Genomic DNA, 24,447 nt, shown 5'->3' on the forward strand with positions numbered 1-24,447 from the left:
GCCTTAAAGTGACTACTGAATGTGAAGTTGCGCAGTTGCTCAGTCATACCACCACGAGTGCGCCACTCAATTTCAATGGGGGCCAACTACTAACTAACAGAATAGAATATAATTACAAATAATCATTTGTCAATTTCTACAATTTCGTTATGATTATTCTTTCAGCGCCGAGAACTTTGGTCTACTTTTGCACATAATGTTGTGTAATTAAAGACAATCGCACTGTGGGCTGCGTAACAATAAAAGAAAGGAAAAATATGAATCAAAGTTGATATTTAAATTTGTTTTAAGTAAAGGACTGATTATCTTTTTGTTATCGAAGTGTCAACGGTTTGCTATTGATGAGTTATCGGCGTGTTATCGACAGACTACGGATGTATTATCTATTTGTGTGCAGACGTGTTATCGCTTAATTGTACATAATTGTGTTACCTACTGGGCAAATCGAATTGTATTCGAATTGTTAAATATTTACTATGGGTGTGATTATCCATAATTTATTCACGATTCATCGGTTGGGTATACGTATATAGGCGTGTCATCGACGAGGTAGAGACGAGTTATCTATAGTATATTTTTAACGACGATTTATCGTTTTTTGATTAATGATCGAAAAGGTATCCATCTACTATCAATAAATTATAGGTTTATTTTAAAAAAGTTGTCGATTCGCTATCAAAAACCTTTGGATATGTTACCGATTATTAATCGAAAATTCATCGATTGCTTACGTAAGAGTTATCGATATGTTATCGTCGGCCGCCTTGGTGTAGTGGTAGCGTGATCCGCCTACTGCACTGAAGTCCTGGGTCCAAGTCGCAGAAAAAGCAACAAAAACTTAGAAACGGTTTTTTGAATTAGCGGGTTCGCCCCTTCGGCAGTGGTCTGTCTTGAAAAGCTTCTCTGTGAAAATTCATGTGCCTTGTAGGTGCCGTTCGGAGTCGGCATAAAACATGTAGGACCAATTTGTAAGACAAATAAAAGAAAGAGCACGAAGCGAATTTGAAGAAAAGCTCGTCATAAATCTCCTCGCAGGGAAGTGTTTATTTGTAAAAATATGTTATCCGAAAGTTGTCGATTTGTTATGGAAAGGTTTTGTCGATTGGTTATTGAAATGTTTTCAATTTTTTATCGGCCTGTAATTGCCTTTTTATCCAAAAGTAATTGTTTAGTTATTGAACAGTTTTTACTTTATAACGAAATGCTATCGATTTATTATCTGTGCGTTACCAATTTGTTATCGATGAAACGACGGTTTGTTATGAAACAGATACGGGATTAGACTTCAATATAAAATCAATGAGATCTGCAACCATCGATAACAAGCCAATGACTGGTTCATAAAAAGCCGATAACAAACCGATAACTCGACTATAATAATTCGTTATCGATAATAAACCGATATTAAAACAACTTGTCGGCTGAAGAAGCCGACGAAGCTCTTCTCAAAGCCCGAAATTATTTGTTTCATGTAAAATACCTCTGTTGTTGTCGAACTCCAACACCTGGACGTGGCTAGCATTAGCTAAAACATTAGTTTTGTAGAAGTTCAACTGTATGTTTACATATCGAACATAACGAGCATTTGGTACACACGCTTTTTAATTTTTTGTTCTCTTGCCTTATATCTCATTTAGCGATTCAATAGAAATTTAGGCCTCTTAAATATTAACGTTATATCTTGCAATTTTAAAATTGAACCCCTTTGAACCATTAATCCTTTCTGGAATCAATAGAATATTTTGAGTATTTCTCAACTTTTTTTGAAATCCCGGCCTATTGTGCATATATATAAGTATGTATGTACCGCCCGCACTTAATAATTGTTGAATCTGATCGCCATCATTGAGCTGTTTTCTAAGTAACAACAAAAGCAGCAGCAGTAATTCATATGTGAAATTCGAGTACTTGAGCTTTACTTGTTTCTACTTATTTTTTTTTTTTTGTTTTTTTTTGTTTAGTAAATGAATTTTATTGTTAACGGTTAGTGACCCGAATTGCTACAACCAACGCAGTAACAAATTACATACGTACAAACAGATATACACGTGTACCTATTGCCAATTGGCACTTTTAAAGTGTTAGTGAGATAGTTAGTAATTTTGTCAGATAGATTGAAAGCCCAGCTATTGAGCTTGTAAGCGCGAATAAGTCGCACCATTATGTATAACTAGAATTCAAGAGACGTAAAACTTCAATGGAACTCGATCGACATTAATTACGTTAGCAGAACAAAGTCAGCTAAGCCAAAAGATAAAAAAAAGAAATATTGGGTACTGAGTACTGAAACGCACGCCTACAAACGCCCAACTAAGCTTTTGAAATATCATACCAACGCTAAGTATTGTTTTTTTTGCAGTAATGAATAGAACAAAGACGCAGATAGAAAGTTGGGCACATACTTATTAAGTACATCTGGATATGTATTTATGTAAAAGCGTGTAGATGCATAGCTAATGATATCTTGTAGAAAAAATAAAAATATGAATGAGATCGATACCCGGGCTTCGGGGTGAGCATATACGCATGAATAGCGTACTTATTAAGCAATGCCATCCATAAATACATACATATGTACATACATATGTATATACAAATGAAGAGTTTAGGCGCATAATGAAATCGCACTAGAATTAATATCTTTGTACGCGATCTTAATGTGTTTTCTAAAAGCCATTGAATATGTACAAAAACAAAAAAAAATGTAGGATATAAGAATTGAAGCAACAGATGAGCGCAGACTATTTTATTTGACTTATCTTGTTTGGTTGATTTTCCGACAGGGTGGATAAATGATGTATATTGGAACGATTTTCCGTCATCCCTTGTCAAATTTGGTTTTGAGACAAACCGGTTTCGGCGTTGTGCCATCATCAGTGTCGATTTTCGTTCTGATCTGTTGTTGTCGTTTGTACTGTATTTATAGTTCGTAGGTATATGAACAGGTATTGTCAAATTGATGCTTGTGTATATTTAGTTATGTGTATGCGCTGTGTGTTCATTCAGAACCGAGGGTGGTTTACTAATCGATTTGTGTGGCTGACTGGGGTAGGTAGAAATCTGTGATTTTAGTCGTTTGACCTTCTTTGTTGGTTTTTTGTTTTGGTGTGTTAATTGTTTTTATGTTTATTTGTTGTTGTGTGTTTGTCTGTTATACCTGTGTGATTAAGTTGTTTCCTGTAAACAAGTTTTAATGGCTCGAATATCGTGTCAGAAATTGTGTTTATCTGTTCGTTTATTATTCTACCGTCGAATGTTTTCTGTTTGTAGATTTCCATGTTTTCGAGTACGTTGAGACGTCGGCCCTTTTCCTGTATGTGAAGAACCCTGTTTTATTGATGTTTGCTGGGGAACATTCATTCTCGACCATGTGATTCGCGAAGTTAGATTCGGGTATAATGTTTGGATTCCGTATTTTTTTGTTGTAATCTCTAATATGTTCCCTGAACCTCGTTCTTATTTGCCGTCCTGTTTGCCCTATTTTTGTACTATTTTATTTTATTTATCCAGCGTTGTCAGAAGAGTTACGTCTAAAAACTTTTTTTCTTGGCAGAAACAACGGCTTCGGTTGAAGAAGTGTGCTTAACGCTCTATAACATAAATTTTCGTTATTGTTAAGTAAAACACTGAGTCCTAAATTAAAGGTGGCTCACTTTTATCCTATCGAATTTTAGCTACATACGTAAAAAATTGGCGCCCAACTTTGGACCGGCTAATATAAATATAGATTTGAATGCGTAGCGTGGTTATTAGCCGATAGTTACGCACTCACATCACAGCTCAGCAGTCAATTTGAAAATGTGGAAGGGTGTTTACGAGATATGGAGAAAGTTTAACAAAATTTGGAAGTCATGCAGGAAGTATATGAGGTGATTTTCGAGTATTTGTCATAGTGGCTATTGCAGTAGCCGACCTTATAAAGTAAACTGCAATTCAGGGAACTAGGTTGCTTACGCGATGATTAAGGCTCCGGATACCCCATGAGGAAATGGAACTAGGTGTGACGTTGGATCTCATTCCCGAGATGGTAGAGGTTGTACTCTTATGATGCTTGTTATCGCAACTTACCGGATCTAGGTCAGGTAAAGGACCATCATTTGCGACAACACTCCCCAATACCTTCGGGGAGTGTCTTTATCACAACAACAACACTAAAAACAACAACATAAAGTAAACTGAAAGGATGGGCGATAGCCCTGACGTTGAAGCAGCTTTACAAATTTGTGTCGTAAGATTAGGCGATAAACTATTGTCTAGATAAATTGTTTAAAGCCCAAGAACTGATTAAGCGTTTGTTGGAATATAGAACGTCTTAAGAGACTTAAACAATCTTAAGCAATCCGCAGCGGATAGCAGTGGCAATTTTTATCAAATTTCGTTTATGAAACTCGTTTTTTTATGTAATTTTAATTATTTAGAGCTTTTCGGCCAATAAAATAAAGACAAAACACAAAGTTTTTCTTTTCCTCCTATGCGTTTCGATGAAATTTTTCCATCTTCATTAGGGAGACAGTATATTTAACATAAAATATAATATAGAAAAATGTTTGACATTTCAGGAAAAAACTTCAATGACATTTCAAAAAAACTCAAAAAGTGGAAAAACTTTTACGAATATTTCGAACTTGTTATTTAGAGTTCACTGAATTTTTTTGTGTATTCTCCATAAAATTACTATTAGTCCAACAAAGTACAAGCAAAAACCTCTTAAAATTTGGATAAATTTTGTACAGATCTATGACGTTTGAGAGACCTATGACTTGTACTTTGTTAAACTAAATTTTATTGCACTATAAGACTGAGTGCTCAAACAAATTCAGAGAACTCCAAATAAATTTCGAATCTTTTCGAAAATGTTTTTGATATTGGTTTGCATAGTTTCAGTTGAAGTTTTTTCTTCAAATATCGCAAATAAACAAAAATTATAAAAAACCTGTTATTGCAATTTTTTTGTTCACTGCTGTACATTATTTTAAATTTGAAGAAATGTAAGAAGTGTTTATAAGAAAAATCATTATGATAAAGGGCTTAATAATCATCATTTTCAACAAAAACCTTGACTTATGGCAACCCTATGTACTTATGTTTATCAATAATGTGCTTTTGGTTCTTATTAGTGATGTTGTTCCATAAATGGGTTATTCGGCAGAAATTGTGAACAATAATGCAAACGATTCAAAAAACCTCCCGACATCGGTTTCAGGCCTTAAATTTTATTTCGCTTTTATCAAATAAATGCTTTGCAGATAATCGGATTTGTACGCAGACGCCAATATTACGGAGTAATCATTGGAAGCAAAAATCTCGTACATTCTATCCCCTAGCCAGAAGTTTCGTTGTTCTGGGCTTTTAGTCATCATGAAGTTCTATGAAAATGCTTTCCGAAATCCCAGCCAAACTTTGGTGTATATGTAGTTTGACTGGATACTTTCAATGAAAACTTAGGTAGTTCGGTTAAATTTCATCAATATGGCCAAGTCGAAAGTTAAAGCAAAAAACGCCGTCATTTACTGTTAAACTATTTCTTGAAAGGACTTCACATAAGATTTTAAAATCGCAACCACCCAAGTTAGATTCAAGTTATATTTGCAGCATCTCTAATGCGAACCTAAATAAATAACACTTTAAACAGGCGTACACACATATGTATGCATGTGTGAACATAAGCACGATGCCCTCACCACCCTCAACTATAGATCAAGAAATCTTACTAGAACGATAGGCGTCTCCATTGTTAGACATTTTTTCCAAAACTAGGTTAAATGACAAATTATCGCGCAGATAAATGAGCATCGCATGGATATTGAGTAAAAATACTTAAAAGAAGTGCAACAAGAAAAATAGCAAATATATGTACATGCACGAGCAACACATTAAAGTTGTTCTTATTGTAAAATATCACGGAAACAATCAGCTAATATTGATCGCCGAGGAACTGGGCGCCAAGCAAAAAAATTCATTGTAAATAGCCGTGCAGCTGTAAACAATTTATTGGGACAAGTTATGACAGAAGCTCATTTGGTACTGACTATTAAAACGATTCAACCATCATTTTACCAAGTGGAGAGTATTTTTAATGTGTGTACCTTTTTGGAATAAAGGCCCCATTACTGATACTTAGCATAGACTTGACTTGACTTGGCGTAAATTTGGCCACTTAGCCTTAATTATACTCCACTTAGCGCATACAATCTGGCATCATAATCAATAAATGTCAATTTGTATGACAAAATGTCAAAATGAAATGGAAACAAAGAAATGACATCTCAAAATGTAAACATCACTTAGAACTTACATAGAAAATCTAAATTCAACAAACTTCTAAGTCAAGTTAAGTGTTGCTAAGTTTTGAGTAATCAGTAACATGCAATGTTCATTTAACAGAACTGTAAGTGACAGTTATCAAGCCAAGTCAAGTCTATGCTAAGTATCAGTAATGGGGCCTTAAGACTAGGAACTTAAACCTAAGTTTTATACTGTTCGAGGGGATAGGCGGCCAACATACTGTTACGTACCATCGTTAAGAGAAGCAGTGGGAATTTTTAACACATTTTTAAATTATTTTCTTCTTTTGTTTACGTTAGGTTAGTTTAGGTTGAACTGGCAGCTCCATGAGGACCGGACTTCCCAGTACAATACCAACCAACCGAACTATAGACTCAATTTATTAACACCTCCAATAAACAACACACAAGGACTTTGTAAAAACTTTTGCATTTGGCGTATATTTTTTCAAGGTTTCTGAACATTGCGATTTTTTGAGTTGATCGCTGTTTTGGTCTGGATGTGCGGTATATACAGCAGCGAACAGAAACATAGCAGTGGAAATTTTTTTTATCAAATTTCGTGAATTAAATTCTACTTTTTTATTGTCGATATTTTAAGTGTGGTATCCAGTTCACAATTTTTCTCTTGTGAGCCAAACTTGAAAATGTGTGTTTTCCTATTTTAATATTCCTTTACTTTATAAAATTGTTTTTGAGATTACTCTTCAACCATAAATTTAACCCCGGAGGTAGAGGAAATCTTTGTAAGTTTCAATTGATGGATGCATCTTGAATAAACTTTTGTAAGAAATGTGAATAATAAGAAGGGAAAACACATACTAAAAAAAAATAACTTCAACTTTGGCTTACAAGTGGAGAATAGAAATTTTTTTTTAGCGTTTTCTTATTTTTTTTTATTTAAAATTTTTTTTTCCTCGGACGTTGTGGCAACGCACTGCCCTCAAATGGCCCGATGAAACCATAGCCTGGTCATGTTAATTTTTTATTAATACATAATTTTTAATTTTTATTCTAACTTTATTTATGTTTGTAATTTGTAATTTTTATTGTTACCAAGTCTTTGAGAGGCAGTGGCTTCTTAAGCGTCGAAATCTAAACCTCATCAGCTGAGAAATATGGATACATAGAATACAATAGATTAAAAGTATACATATGATTTTTTAATTATTAAGAGATGATAGAACCGTTTTTTTTTTATGGCAAAGAGCGAGTCCGAAACATCAATTATTCTCGAGTGAGTGTTATAATCTTCACAGAAACACAGATAAGGTTCGTTTAGTTGGAAATTGGTTCTGCATTTTTAACACGCTTTTATTAGCTTGGCCTGTATGTAACGGAATATTTGAGCTTAATTTTCACCGGTTTCTAGAAGTCTGATTAATTTGAAACTTTGCACACGTATCAAGGACTGATGACAATGCATTAATGTGGTGGTGTGGTGACATAAGGTCAACGGCCATAAGGTCAATTGGCCTTATTACCACTTTGAATGGCCATAAGTTTGATTGAAACTTTGAACACGTATCAAGGCTCGATGAACATGCACTAACGTGATGGTGTGGTGGCATAAGGTCAACGGCCATAAGGTCAATTGGCGTTATTACCACTTTGAGTGGCCATAAGTTTGATTGAAACTTTGCACACGTATCAAGGCTCGATGACAATGCATTAATGTGATGGTGTGGTGACATAAGGTCAACGGCCATAAGGTCAATTGGCGTTATTACCACTTTGAGTGGCCATAAGTTTGATTGAAACTTTGCACACGTCTCAAGGCTCGATGATAATGCAATAAGGTGATGGTGGGATGACATAAAGTTAACTGACATAAGGTCAATTGAACATATGACCACCCCAAATGGCCATAGATTTGAAACCTTGCACATAATGCGAAAAACGCATTCCTTATATTAATGATAGAAGTGGATGCATGGCACATCTACGAAAGAGCATACTGGAGCCCTTTTTAACTGTATCTATCTATGTATTTATGTATCCACGTATGTATGTAAAGGAATCTGGAGTGGAGCCTAGAGCCCCGGTAATGCAGAGCTCCGAACTCCGTTGCACCTTTTGAAGCATTTTAAGATAGGTACTTTTAGCTAGTGCAGGCCACCAGACCAAGGCACCATAAATTAGAATCGGGCGCACAATGGCTGTGTAAATCCAGTAGGTCACCTTAAGGGAGAATCCCCAGGGGGTGCCAATTGCCCTCTTGCAGGTGAACAGCTCTGCTGCTGCCTTCTTGGATCGCTCCACTATATGGTGACTCCATAATAGCTTCCTATCCAGAATGACTCCCAAATACTTGACTTGATCGCTAAACGCTAAGAACGTACCCCCGGATATACCACCCCTATCAGCGCGACGGCGGCCCTATAGAGGTTTACCGACCTGGCGTCGTCACAGGCAATTAGCTTGACATTGCCCTGGAAGCACCCTGCATCGGTGTAAGACGGCGGTGGACCAGGGTTGTCTTTCTTAACCTTAACGGACACCGTAGCGATCGCGGTCTCGATCCACTTCCACTGTTGTTTCGGGATCCTTCCATCTTCGCTGCTCTCGTCTATAATGCCAATGATCTGCTGACCCTTGGCAATTTCGGCGAAAGACCGCGTCCAGTCTCCGTGCGTCTTGGCCCTTTTCGGTGCCGTGGGGTTGGATTCATCCATGGACCGCTGGCGTTTCGAGGTTTCATTACTCTCGACTAAAACTTTTAAAAATACTTGAACTAAAAAATTAAAAATAAATAATAGCTTAAAAAAACTAAAAAAACACTCTTTTATAGCAAACGCAACTATAAAATAGAAAATAATTTCCAAATTAAAAAGAGTTTATATAACAGTAGTAGAAGGTCAAACAATCGTTTATAGTTAATCACCTCAAAATAAAATTATAATAAAATTTAAGTTATTAACAGAATAATTTAATTCACAGTAAAAAGCGTGGGGTGCTTGATATTGAATGTTACAATCATTCTATTGGCAACTATCTGAGAGGAAAGATATGAAATGTAGTCAAATGCCACCCCACGCTTTTTAATCTGAATTAAATTATTCCGTTAATAATTTAAATTTTATTATAATTTTATTTTGAGGTGATTAACTATAAATGATTGTTTGACCTTCTACTACTGTTATATAAACTCTTTTTAATTGAAAATTATTTTCTATTTTTTAGCTCGGTTAGCTATAAAAGCGTGTTTTTTTAGTTTTATTAAACTATTATTTATTTAAGAATTATAAGTTTATAATGCCTTAAAACTCGGCTTGGAATATTCAAGTTTACTTCGTTCAAAAGAAATGGGCTTAAAATCGATCCTTTTAATAGTTTATCCATAAATATTACTCCTACACTGAGAAAAACGCCGTTTTCAAATCCAGCACCACCGGATTCAATTCAAGCTTTTTATATCCCTACTTTTTTGTTCTTGAAAAACGAACGACCTGTTCTCAAAACAACAACCTTGTTCTTGAACTGACAACCATTTTCTTGAAAAGAGAACGGCTGGTCTTAAAATATGAAGAAATGTTCTATTAATGAGAACAATGTTCTTAAATTAAATTCGATAAAAAAGAAACGGTATAATTCGTGTGCATTACAATGTTAAATACAACATTTGGCACAAGCTATCAAGCAGTTGTAGTGGCCCAGCGGTTATCATGTTGCAGTTGCGATCATGTGGCGCGAGTTCGATCACCGCCAAACTCTAAAGTAATTTAAAACAACTTTTTTATATTCTATTTTTTCAACTCTTATTTTTCGTTCAGTTCCATTCACATAGGCACAGGTAATTCTCAAACTTGTTGTGAAATGCTTTAAATATATATAATGTAGAATGTTTTTAGCCGTTAATATAAAATATTTTAAGATTTTAATGAGCTCAAGGCCGGTTTTAAATAAAACAAATGAAATGATTTTGTTTTAATTTATTTTCACTCAATATTTCGAATTCAGTCTGAATTCATCATCAGGAGTTTTTCAACTGTGATTACATTAGATAAATTAAAACAAAAATATATTAATTTGTTTTAATTAAAACCGGCCTTGTGCTCATTAAAATTTTAAAATATTTTAAATATATATTCAGATTACATCATCAAATAAGAAGAATTTTAAGAAAAAAAAAAAAAAATACTTAACATATTTTCGTCAACGAATGTTCTTAATTTTGAACTTGGTTCGTTCGTTTTAGAACGTTTTTTTTTTCTCTGAATGTAGCATTTCTCTACGACTTGCAAGGGTAGGAAGATTTATTACTATTGTTATTATTTATTTCTTTGCATAATAAATTATACAATAACTTAAAGCGCGGCACTAACGACAAAGATTTTCAGCACAAAGGACGATTTATTAATTTTAATCGATTAGTGTAAGGAGGAAGTTTATACGAAGAGTAGCATTGACGATTTCTCAAGGCGAAAAGTAATAAAATAATAAAAAAAAAATTTTTAAGATAAACGGTTTTATTGAAAACAATACTCACATGAAGTAATAAAAGTACTAAAAGCTAGAAAATAATTAGGTAGGTCCTAGGTACTATACAATTAAATAAAAGTGTTGGGCGCGTGAAATTTCTAAAAATGTGAGGCGTAACATAACCTGATTAAAGTTCAGTTGGTCTTACTTATGACTATCAATAGGAATTTTACGCGTCCAACGCTTTTATTTAATTGTCTGATCAACGCCCTGGATTGATGAGGAGTGTGATGACTAGTACCTGGGGCCTACCTAATTATTTTCCAGCTTTTATTATTATTATTACTTCATGTAGGTATTGTTTTCAATAAAACCGTTTAATTTAAAATTTTTTTATTATTATTTTATTTTCAAGTTTTCAGTCTTTATTTAATTGCCTATTATTCTTATTCTATTTAGTTCATTTAGTGACTCATTATTACAAGAAATCTTTCCTGACAATTTGTTACAATCCAAGTCCTCAATACATAATTCTTCCAAAGCCTTTACTCGACTATGCGCCACGTATGCTTGTCCCTCCTCCAACTCCAGAATATTTTGATGTCACTTCTGCCGGACTGTATGTAATATTTGTTTCAAATAAGAGCCAAATCGGAAATAATAGGTCGCTTTCTATGCATGTATGTATTATGTGTTTCAAATAAGAGCCAACTCGGACCACAAATACGAGTTTTGTGAATATCTCGATCCTTGCGTCCCCTAGCGGCAATTCGTTTTATTATTGCATTGTCATCGGGTTATGAACTATATTCCAAGTTTTAAGCTTGTAGCTTATCGGGAAGTTACTTAAATTTCAATTACAAGAAAGTGCTGTCCAACCAGCCTGTAAAGTCAACCTAAATAAAACCGTTTAAAAACTGTTTTTGAATTGATTCTAGCCTATCCACATGAACTTGATAAAGCGGATTCCAAAAACAACAAACATTTTTACAAACACTTCAAAAAAAAAAAAAGAATTTCATTGACAAAATTGGTCACCGCTATTTTTTTGTTCGCTACGGTAGATATTTAAATCTATATCTCAGCTTTTGAATATTTGGTTTTTTTCTATATAAATGCTTTCTTATTTGTTTTCTAAAAAGTTTTTTAATAGCGTAAGTATTTAAAATTAATTCATATGCCAATCATTTTGAGAAACTTAAATACATACATAAATACATTAAGTATACATAAAACATTCCCATTTCATTAACAATTTGCAGTCAAGTGCCGAAAAAAGAAATTTATAACAAAACAACAACCACGATATTAAGTAAAGGGGGAACAATATGTTTTATTAATTGATGCATGAAATAAAAGATAAATTTTTACTACATCATGCAATGGGCGCGTTTAAGTAAGACAAGCACATGCTGATCAAATGGTTGTACTTATAAGTACTCACGTATATACATTAGGGTGGGTCGATTTATTAACCGATATCACGCCATCGAGTTCCCCTACGCATACCCAAAAAATAATTTTCGAGCCTGCGAAATTTCATTTTTTTTACTCTTTTCGACTTTGATTTTTAAGGGTTTTTTCATGACCTACTAAAAAAATTTTCATTTGATTGTAAAATTTTCATGTATATCCTGTCCGACCCAAAAATGTCCGCTAAAAAAAACTGTTATCGCCAACGTTTTTAGCGGACATTTTTGGGTCGGACAGGGTATAATATGAAAATTTTTTTAGTAGGTCATAAAAAAACCTTGAAAATCAAAGTCGAAAAAGAGTCAAAAAAATTAAATTTCGCATGCCCGGAAATTATTTTTTTTGGGTATGCGTAGTGGAACTTTTTTTCCTGAGCGCAAATCCTATCAAAAAATCGATGACGCGATATTGGTTAACTTTCGCCCATACAAATCGACCCACCCTTATGCACATACAGCATAAGCGCGCACATTGAAATTGAATGTGAGGCATGTCTGTATGTATGTAGATGAAGGGGAAATTTTATGAATATCAAAAGAATTGGGAATTGCTGAAGAAACTGTGTAATAACGATCAACAATCCTATATAAATGCCAATTGAAGTGAGTTTGTGAGGAAATATTCTTGTGGATTTTTTTTTATTTTTCGAATCGTTTTTTTAATGGTGATTTGCGTTTAAACTAAAGCAAACGTATGGTGAGGAATACTTAAGTGAAATAGTAGGAGTAAATTGTATGTATGTTCATGTATATGTATGAAAATATGTGCATACTTGTTAAACACAATTATACTTAAGAAAAGTAAAGAAGGCATGAATTAAAAAAAAAAAAAAAACGAATATCCCTAATTTATGCTTTAGATGCTTTGCAAGATATTAAAACGAGATATGCAGACATTCCAAAACAATTCTTTCCAATTTATTTCTTCTCTTTAACTTTATTTTTTTTTTTTGCTCATTGTTTGGAGGTTCTAATAGAGAGCGCATAAATTGAGTCGCGGCGTATACGAATAGGTTGTTGTTGTTGTGTTGAGCATTTAGTCGTACGTGCCTCAAACGGTTCCTGGATTCAATCCAATTTTCTAAAACGTTGCTACCTTTTTTTTTGACTCAGCTACCTAACTAATACTCGCATAGTTTTATATTCTTTGCAACTCCTCACGTCTCAACTCGGATTTGCTTGATTTGTTCTACCTTTTTGTTATTTATTTTTTTATACTCAGTTGAGCAGAGCTCACAGAGTATATTAAGTTTGATTGGATAACGGTTGGTTGTACATATATAAAGGAATCGAGATAGATATAGACTTCCATATATCAAAATAATCAGGATCGAAAAAAAATTTGATTGAGCCATGTCCGTCCGTCCGTCCGTCCGACCATCCGTCCGTCCGTCCGTCCGTTAACACGATAACTTGATTAAATTTTGAGGTATCTTGATGAAATTTGGTATGTAGGTTCCTGAGCACTCATCTCAGATCGCTATTTAAAATGAACGATATCGGACTATAACCACGCCCACTTTTTCGATATCGAAAATTTCGAAAAACCGAAAAAGTGCGATAACTCATTACAAAAGACAGATAAAGCGACGAAACTTGGTAGATGGGTTGACGTTATGACGCAGAATAGAAAATTAGTAAGATTTTGGACAATGGGCGTGGCCCCGCCCACTTTTACAAGAAGGTAATTTAAAAGTTTTGCAAGCTGTAATTTGGCAGTCGTTGAAGATATCATGATGAAATTTGGCAGGAACGTTACTACTATTACTCTATATGCGCTAAATAAAAATTAGCAAAATTGGATTAAGAACACGCCCACTTTTTAAAAAAAAATTTTTTTAAATTCAAATTTTAACAAAAAATTTAATATCTTTACTGTATATAAGTAAATTAAGTCAAAATTCAACTCCAGTAATGATATGATGCAACAAAATACAAAAATAAAAGAAAATTTCAAAATGGGCGTGGCTCCGCCCATTTTCATTTAGTTTGTCTAGAATACTTTTATTGCCATAAGTCGAACAAAAATTTACCAATCCTTCTCAAATTTGGTAGGAGCATAGATTCTATGACGGTAACTGTTCTCTGTGAAAATGGGCGAAATCGGTGGAAGCCACGCCCAGTTTTTATACACAGTCCACCGTCTGTCCTTCCGCTCGGCCATTAACACAATAACTTGAGCAAAATCCGATATATCTTTACTAAACTTAGCCCACGTACTTACCTGAGCTCACTTTTTCTTGGTATAAAAAATGGGCGAAATCTGACCATAACCACGTCCACTTTATCGATATCGAAAATTACGAAAAATGAAAAAAATGCCATAATTTTATACCAAATACGAAAAAAGGGATGAAACATGGTAACTGGATTGGTTTGTTGACGCAAAATATAACTTTGGAAAAATCTTTGTAAAATGGGTGTGACACCTACCATATTAAGTAGAAGAAAATGAAAAAGTTCTACAAGGCGAAATCAACAGCCCTTAGAATCTTGGCAGGAATACTGTTAGTGGTATTGCATATATAAATAAATTAGCAGTACCCGACAGATGATTTTCTGGATCACCTGGTCCACATTTTGGTGGATATCACGAGAACGCCTTCACATATACATCTAAGGGCCACTCGCTTTTAAAACCCTCATTAATACCTTTAATTTGATATCCATATCGTACAAAAACATACCAGAGTCACCCCTGTCCCACCCTAATGGCGATATCTCGAAAAGGCGTCCACCTATAGAACTAATGCCCCCTCTCTCTCAAATGCTCAGTAACACCTTTCGTTTGATACCCATATCGTACAAACATTCTAGAGTAACCCCTGGCCCACCCTAATGGCGATATCTCGAAAAGGCGTCCACCTATAGACCTAGTGTCCACTCCCTCTTAAAATGCTCAGTAACACCTTTCGTTTGATACCCATATCGTACAAACATTCTAGAGTCACCCCTGGCCCACCCTAATGGCAATATCTCGAAAAGGCGTCCACCTATAGACCTAATGCCCACTCCCTCTTAAAATGCTCAGTAACAGCTTTCGTTTGATACCCATATCGTACAAACATTCTAGAGTCACACCTGGCCCACCCTAATGGCGATATTTCGAAAAGGCGTCCACCTATAGAACTAAGGATTAGTCCCTTTTAAAATACTCATTACCACCTTTCATTTGATACCCATATCGTACAAACACATTCTAGAGTCACCCTGGCCCACCCTAATGGCGATATCTCGAAAAGGCGTCCACCTATAGACCTAATGTCCACTCCCTCTTAAAATGCTCAGTAACACCTTTCGTTTGATACCCATATCGTACAAACATTCTAGAGTCACCCCTGGCCCACCCTAATGGCGATATCTCGAAAAGGCGTCCACCTATAGACCTAATGTACACTCCCTCTTAAAATGCTCAGTAACACCTTTCGTTTGATACCCATATCATACAAACATTCTAGAGTCACCCCTGTCCCACCCTAATGGCGATATCTCGAAAAGGCGTCCACCTATAGACCTAATGCCCACTCCCTCTTAAAATGCTCAGTAACACCTTTCGTTTGATACCCATATCGTACAAACATTCTAGAGTCACACCTGGCCCACCCTAATGGCGATATCTCGAAAAGGCGTCCACCTATAGAACTAAGGATTACTCCCTTTTAAAATACTCATTACCACCTTTCATTTGATACCCATATCGTACAAACACATTCTAGAGTCACCCTGGCCCACCCTAATGGCGATATCTCGAAAAGGCGTCCACCTATAGACCTAATGCCCACTCCCTCTTAAAATGCTCAGTAACACCTTTCGTTTGATACCCATACCGTACAAACAATCTAGAGTCACCCTTGGTCCAGCTTTATGGCGATATCTCGAAAAGGCGTCCACCTATAGAACTAAGGATTACTCCCTTTTAAAATACTCATTACCACCTTTCATTTGATACCCATATCGTACAAACACATTCTAGAGTCACCCTGGCCCACCCTAATGGCGATATCTCGAAAAGGCGTCCACCTATAGACCTAATGCCCACTCCCTCTTAAAATGCTCAGTAACACCTTTCGTTTGATACCCATATCGTACAAACATTCTAGAGTCACCCTTGGTCCACCTTTATGGCGATATCTCGAAAAGGCGTCCACCTATAGAACTAAGGATTACTCCCTTTTAAAATACTCCTTACCACCTTTCATTTGATACCCATATCGTACAAACACATTCTAGAGTCACCCCTGGCCCACCCTAATGGCGATATCTCGAAAAGGCGTCCACCTATAGACCTAATGCCCACTCCCTCTTAAAATGCTCAGTAATACCTTTCGTTTGATACCCATATCGTACAAACATTCTAGAGTCACCCCTGGCCCACCCTAATGGCGATATCTCGAAAGGGCGTCCACCTATAGACCTAATGCACACTCCCTCTTAAAATGCTCAGTAACACCTTTCGTTTGATGCACATATCGTACAAACACATTCTAGAGTCACCCCTGGCCCACCCTAATGACGATATCTCGAAAAGGCGTCCACCTATAGACCTCATGCCCACTCCCTCTTAAAATGCTCAGTAACACCTTTCGTTTGATACCCATACCGTACAAACATTCTAGAGTCACCCGTGGCCCACCCTAATGGCGATATCTCGAAAAGGCGTCCACCTATAGACCTAATGCCCACTCCCTCTTAAAATGCTCAGTAACACCTTTCATTTGATTCCCATATCGTACAAACACATTCTAGAGACACCCCTGGTCCACCTTTATGGCGATATCTCGAAACGGCGTCCACCTATGGAACTAAGGATCTCTCCTTTTCAAAATACTCATTAACAGCTTTCATTTGATACCCATATCGTACAAACACATTATAGAATCACCCCTGGTCCACCTTAATGGGGACATCTCGAAAAGGCGTCCACCGATAGACCTAAGGCCCACTCCCTCTTAAAATGCTCAGTAACACCTTTCATTTGATACCCATATCGTACAAACAAATTCTAGAGTCAGCCCTGGTCTACCTTTATGGCGATATCCCTAAATGGCGTTCATCCATAGAACTATGGCCTATTCTCTCTTAAAATACTCTTTAATACCTTTCATTTGATACACATGTTATACAACCACATTCCAGGGTTACCCCAGATTGATTTTCCTTATTTTGTCTCCATAGCTCTCAACTGAGTATGTTATGTTCGGTTACACCCGAACTTAGCCTTCCTTACTTGTTGTTCTTACTTTAGTTTAAGTCACTTAAGTTATGCGAGGCATTGCTTCATCTGCGCGACTATAATTTTTAATCGCACAACCTTTATAGTAATAATATATAATAATAACAATAACAACAACAAAAATAGCATGCAAGTATGTACATATGTATGTAATATAATAACGTAAGTAAAATTAAAATTAACGTCAACCATAACATTCATGATAGGTAGGAACGTGATCTTGGCATATATCAACGATATTAAACGACACTTAGAACATACATACATACATACATACAATCAAAGTGCGCAGAACAATTAAGCACAAAAACACAAAAGAATTAAAAACTTAAGAACAAATATGCATACAAAGTTCTAAGGAAAAAAATCTTAATACTAAAGAAATACCAAAACGCATGCGCGAAACAGATTATAGTGGTAGACAAAACGCAGAATACAAATACATACAAAAAATAATAGGGGAATTCAGGATTTTGTGCAAATGATCTAGCATCATTGTATGTATTTGCAAACTGGTGTAATGTTTTTACACAAAACGCCAACAAATTATACGGCTATGCATTTACTACGTCATGGCAAATACGCAACATCAAAAACCGTAGTTTATTTTTTCCATTTTGAATACCAAATTAACAACTGTCAAAACAAAACAAAATATGCGAAGAAAAAATTTAAAACGAAAAAAAGTTGTTCACGATCCGTAGTTTTCACTTGCTATAGCAACGTTTCCAACATGAAATACACAAAATTCTTAACTCCCTTAATATATAGTTTTATTACATATGATGACATGTCACACCAGACAGAATCAGAAGGCCTTAGCATTATCATCACATCGCTAACGTTCCTTGTATCTGCGAAGACTGTTTTTGCGTTTACATAACTGCATGATCTTTTTGCGATAAAAAAATTGATTTCTCTTTGCCAAGTACGTTAGTCTTACAAACATAGCTATTCCACACTTAAAACTAGCTTTCGTCAGCAAAAAAGCCCATGAAACATCGCTCACATATACCTTCGCGAAATGCATAGAACACCAAGCACCACGCCAAGCACCACGCCAAGCATCTTCAATTTTCAATTTGATGTTCAATGTAATAACTACATATGTGAAACCTTTTGTTAAGAACGAGCTTATTAACGTACTTGAAGATTTTTAATATATATATATGTATAAGTATACCATCATGTTTTTACTCCATATCCCGTATGAATCGGGAGTCCCACCACATAGTTCAGAGAGTATGTTTTTTGAAATACGAACGCATTCCCAGAGAGTGTGAGCTAGTGTTTCATCGTATAGTTCCCAAAAGCGTCAGGTTTGTTTATTAGATATTCTTAACTTACGTAGATGATAGAGTTCCTTATAATACCCATTGAGATTTCAAGGCCTATCTGCTAAATCAATGAGTTTGGCTGATACTAGTGTTGCTTGAGCTCTAATCCTCTTCTTAAGCATTCTCTACCGCTAACTTATACTTCCTTTACTCCTGAGAGGGTAGTTTGGTGCAGAGATACGAGCTTCAGTTTTTCCATCATCAAATTTTGATCCATCCCTGTGCCAGACCCTTTGAATCAAGGTATTATACGTATTCCCTGCTTCCCCGAATACTCTGCCTTCAAAGTTCCGTGGAATTATAAGCGCAGTTACAATGCGGTATTGTCTACGAATTTCCTTATTAAGCTCTGTTTGTGATATTAAACTCGGAGATATTTTGAAATCATTCTGCACTAAATGTGGTATGTTTATTAGAGTACAATTTGATCAATTTAGTGATAGGTTCTTTGCTCTCCCTTTGGTCACCAGACTTAGGAAGCGATGGTTCGAGTACAGGTGAATAAAGCCTTTTTCCTTTGTATTCGGTAGCACCTAAACAAGAATTATACGCAAGGGTTCTGTTAAGTGTAACCCCTAGGTATTTTGTATCTTAGAATACTACCGAATACACAAATATATATGTGTATGTACATATGTGAACTTCTCAATTGTGGGAGAAAATTCACAACACCATTAGTAACAAAAAGTTCTTAACTCGAAATTAAAAAAAAAATACTAAAAGATTTGAAATTGCCATGCTATACAATTTTTGAAAACTGAACGAGTGTACTTCAGAACTTTTGTTTGTGTTGTCTTGTTAGGTCCGACTAAGACACTCCTGAGAAGAACTGACAGCGAGAGTCTCATTGTCCACAACTAGAAAAGAAATTGTTGACGTCAATTAGATGATTGACGATTTATGTTTATCCATATATTGAAAGTGCAGTGAGTACATATATTCGATATTTAGGGTACAACGTCCAAAAACCCAACAATTGCCAATGCAAACAATTACCGTTATGCTTATTTTTCCGCTAGCTCTCCTTCGTTCTATTGTTCGCGTTAACTTTCCATATTCTCTGCAACTTTCGTTTTTCCGTCCATATTACCCTTCTTTCTGTTTGATTCCCATTTTACACTGCTTTTCAATTCCCCATCCCCTTCGAGATGGTGTGAGTGAAAAAGGTTTGGAAGATATTTATGTATATGGTATAATTGAAACAGTTGTCGCTTTGTCCGTCGTCATATCGTGTTGTTTCAATTCCTTCCCTTTTCCTATCCTGTAATCTATCAAATTTGGCTTTCTCTACAGAGTGGCATACTAAAGTAATAAAAAAGTAGCAAAAATAGTACAAATGTACAATGTTCACTTCCTACTACCTTGAAATGCATGACCCGACTATGTGGGCCTTAAATTTTTTGTTGTCGTACTACTGACTTCATTGCATCATGTGGTCAACTATAATTTAAGGCCACACTTATTTCCGTCTTCGTGTTTTTGCTTTACTCTTATTTCTGTTTTTGCTGTTATTCTTTATTCCGGACAAAAGATCGATTGAAATTCTATATTTTAAATTAAAATTACTTAGCAATCAAGTATTCATAATTTGCAAAAAAACCAATATTATGCATTTCGTTGCTATTTTTTCACCCATCACTGTGTACTTGTTATAACGCAAGCACTTAAGAGCAATTATAAAAAGGAGGAGGAAAAGATGAATAGATTAGTTGGAGTCGGATAAAATTAATAAGATTTGTATGAGGAATTCTAAACCACCGAAAATGCAATTTTGTATTAACTTAAAAATTGGAATATTCGAAATTTTTGAAGTGTTTAGTAAATAAACAAAAATGAAAGGAAACAATTTGAAGATGAAAAGTACTTAAAATAGAGGAGTCATACTCGTACAACATAGTACGTACGTCTTAATGTTACTTGTTTAGCATAAGTGCATGACTTAATAAAAATCTATAAACGATACAATGCAATACAAAATTATTACTTGCAACCCTTAATTTTTGGACAAGGACTTGCAAGCGGTGTTGCCAGAACTTTTTCAGAAAAAAGGCTAGATTGACAAAAATAATAAGCTAAAAAAGGAAAAATAAAAATTGTTTAGGCTAAGAAAAAAAGCTAAAAGTTTAATGCAACTTTCTATGCCTTTTATTAATTTTTTTCATAAAATACATAACAGAATAAAACTTATAAATTAATAACTACTCCAATTTCATAAAAAATAAAAACAATAGTTAGGAAATGCTATCTGTGTTTTAATTTAAAAGGGATATGTCATAAATAAAACTCCACTATAGTCAATAATGTTTCGTAATATCGTTTGAGGTAAATGGTTTTTTATTTGCAAAATTAGAACGCCGATAAAACTATTTTCAATAAGGAAATCTACTTTTTGTTCTTTTAAAGAACCCATGAAAGATGTAAACTCTACATTCCAGACTGTCTGAGAACCTCTTTTTCAAGTTTTTGGTATGTGTTTTACAACGACTCCAAACGATATATGGCAAATGAATTTTGGAGGGAATATTTTCATTACATGTTCTTGTCTGGTCGAACCACTGCCGATGAGTGACCCCCGGTTAGATAAACTTTGAATAGGTTATTATGAATATGAATAAAGGAATTTGAAGTCCGATGGTATCTTATTATAAGTCCAAGCAATTTATATTTGCAACAAAACTTATAATAAGATTATACTAAGGTACACCAATCTTTATTCAACAATCAGCAATTAATTTCTTTTAATAAGGCCTTATGTATGTAAGTAAGCATTATATTTGTTGTTGCATAAGCTTTATAATTCAGTTTTTATATTCTACCTTATGGCTTATAAACTATTTCCTTACGTAAGCTTTACCTTATATGAGCTATAAGCCTTACACACAACGGTATCTTTCAAATAAGTACTATGCCTTGACATAAGCACAGAAAACAAGGAGTTATTCCATTCGTGTGGATGCGATTTGGAACGGATCGAGTCCGTCATTTTACGCAGCATTTATGTATCATTGCATAGCTCTTTTGTCTATATGTGTACTTAGAAACCCAATTAAATGTTTTTGAAATCAAAAATACCAATTTCACTCGGAAGCGGTTTCGAAGCAGATGAAACAGTCATAGAATCGAGTGGCAAACACACGGAATGAAAATGATATTAGGTTGATGTCGCCTCGATTTCTGCCTAACATAATGCCAATATTATCTGTTCTTTAGTCCCTCAAATTTTTTAAATCTAGCCCAAATTCAGTCAATGTTCTTAAAATTGAATATAAAAAAAAAACTGTTTATCTAGATTTTGTAAAATTATGAGAAAAGCTAAAAAGAGCTAAAAAATTTCTAAAAAACACTAAATCGCAAATTTTCAAGCTAAACGAAAAAAAAGAAAGCTAGTAAAGAGTAAAAACCCGTCACAAAATAGTCAAATTCGCGATTAAAAAATTTTTTTTTGGTATATATATTTACATATGAGCTAAGTGGACCTCTGCTTTGGAGTCAGCATGTCGAATGACGGGTAATGCTATTATACGCCCTAAACCTATATAAAATCATATAAAATCATTTTTCTTACTTACACATGCCATCCGGAGTGAAAAATCAACAGCTTTGCAAGAAAATATGTATTAAAGCAATAATTGCTTACCTGAAAAGAAAAAAAAAGAAAATTATTGATTAACAAATACAGTTTTAAATTATTTTAATAAAAACAAGAATAAAAATCAAACATAAATTAAGTTCGCTTAATAGATTGAGTTCTTGAACTCATGGATAGATAGGTGCATAGAACATAGTGAGACTTTTGATGTGTAAATACGGTATGGGAGCTCTCAAGGCTTAAGGTTAAAAGTGGGTGTATGCAAGTGTAAGTGTAATATGGAACCCGAAACTGGACCTAAACCAGAAGCGAAACCCAAAGCAAAGGAACGAAAACGGGCGGAACCGTGACAGAAACCGAAAATTAATATTAAGGGCTTCATTTTCTATTACGAAGCGAACGTTTTTTTCACCTCAGACACGAATCGCTAGTGTATTTGCACTATGTAAAACGATGGCAACATATCATTTGACAGTTGCTTTCGCCTTACTGCTTGACATAAAGTAAGAAACGTAACGCTTATTTTCAATACAAATCTATTCTGGGTCCAAATAAGCCCGTATACTGAATTTGGTGTCGATATCTCAGTATGCTCTCAAGCTATCGTGTTAACGAACGGACAGTAGGACGGACGTGCAAAGCACGCTGAGTATAAAAAGTATGAAACTGAAAGTGGCGTTCCAAAGTGGTGAGTCCCTGATTTTATCTAAATCACTGATATTTAAGGCTGTTCTAAAGATATGTTTGGTGGGTTGTTATACCCAACAGCCATATTTCTGCTTAAATTTATTTCTTATTCTCTTTAAAAAAATCTGCATTGCTCTCACTAATATTGTTTAGTCTTAATTAAATTTGCAGAGGGCGCTGATCCCAATTAAACAAATATGAGCTGGGCCAAAGTGCAATGAACAAATTCAAATATGTGCTTATGCATATGAATTCAAACTACGAACAAACATATGCACAATTACGAGTCTAAGTATCAAATGAATCAAAGCGTTAATGTTCAAAAAATGTGTCGAAATATCAAATGTTGAAATGTATCATATTCATAGTTTTTCAAGACAATTTTATTGCAAGCGCAGCAAGAGCTGACACATATCGGAAACCAAAACAACAACCACAAGTAAGGAAGGCTAAGTTCGGGTGTAACCGAACATTATATACTCAGCTGACAAATTACAGCTTGCAAAACTTTTAAATTACCTTCTTTTAAAAGTGCCCATTGTCAAGAATTTTACTAATTTTCTATTCTGCGCCATAAGGTCAACCCACCTACCAAGTTTCATCACTTTATCTGTCTTTGGTAATGAATTATCGCACTTTTTCAGGTTTTCGAAATTTTCGATATCGAAAAAGTGGGCGTGGTTATAGTCCGATTTCGTTCATTTTAAATAGCGATCTGAGGCGAGTGCCCAGGAACTTACATACCAAATTTCATGAAGACACCTCAAAATTTACTCAAGTTATCGTGTTCATGGGCAGACGGACATGGCTAAATTAATTTCTTTTTTCGCCCAGATCGTGTTGATATATAGAAGTCTATATCTATCTCGATTAGTTTATGCCGTTACGGGGTACCGTTATGTGAACAAAGTTAATATACTCTGTGAGCTCTGCTCAGCTGATTATAAAAATGGTACACACATACATTTACACAAGAAAATCTTTTATATAGTCCATATATGTATGTATGTACTATAAATCGGCGCTATTATTTCACACAAACACACATACATACATACAAATATATGCACATACATATGTATATGTGTAAGTCGACCGAATGCATATGCAACCCTTACAACTCAATCCAGCTGTGAATTCTATTTAAAATGTCGTCAATATTTCTTGAATTGACATTTTTTATGTTTGCTTCCATTTTCATCAAAACTATAACAAATCAAAAAAAAAAAAACACCAGATCAAATTAATAACAGCCAGCTACCAAAGCATTAATGTCGTTGACCAATTGAAAATTATGTGCAACAAGGCGAAAATTAATTTTAGCTAAATAAAAAATAAAAACAAAGTTAAAAAATTGTATTGCGAAAATAAATAAAATTTATAGTAAAAAAAATTAACAAAATTCGTAAAATTAAAAAACAAA

The 24,447-nt window shown here is 34.8% G+C and overlaps 1 protein-coding gene across 9 annotated transcripts in view; it reads right to left on the minus strand.

The window, feature by feature from the left end:
- apt (apontic) overlaps positions 1-24,447 on the minus strand; it is a 183,128-nt gene that overhangs the window by 51,071 nt on the left and 107,610 nt on the right. For 8 of the 9 annotated variants that reach the window (XM_067776368.1, XM_067776363.1, XM_067776361.1 and 5 more), the window contains one exon: positions 22,318-22,385. The exons of the other annotated variant lie outside the window; for it this stretch is intronic. In XM_067776368.1, coding sequence (XP_067632469.1) covers positions 22,318-22,326 — 9 coding nt within the window. In that variant the 5' untranslated portion in view covers positions 22,327-22,385. The remainder of the gene's footprint in view (positions 1-22,317; positions 22,386-24,447) is intronic. 9 annotated transcript variants of the gene reach the window in all.

Source organism: Eurosta solidaginis, chromosome 3 (genome assembly GCF_040869045.1).
Source record: "Eurosta solidaginis isolate ZX-2024a chromosome 3, ASM4086904v1, whole genome shotgun sequence".
Taxonomy (NCBI): domain Eukaryota; kingdom Metazoa; phylum Arthropoda; class Insecta; order Diptera; family Tephritidae; genus Eurosta; species Eurosta solidaginis.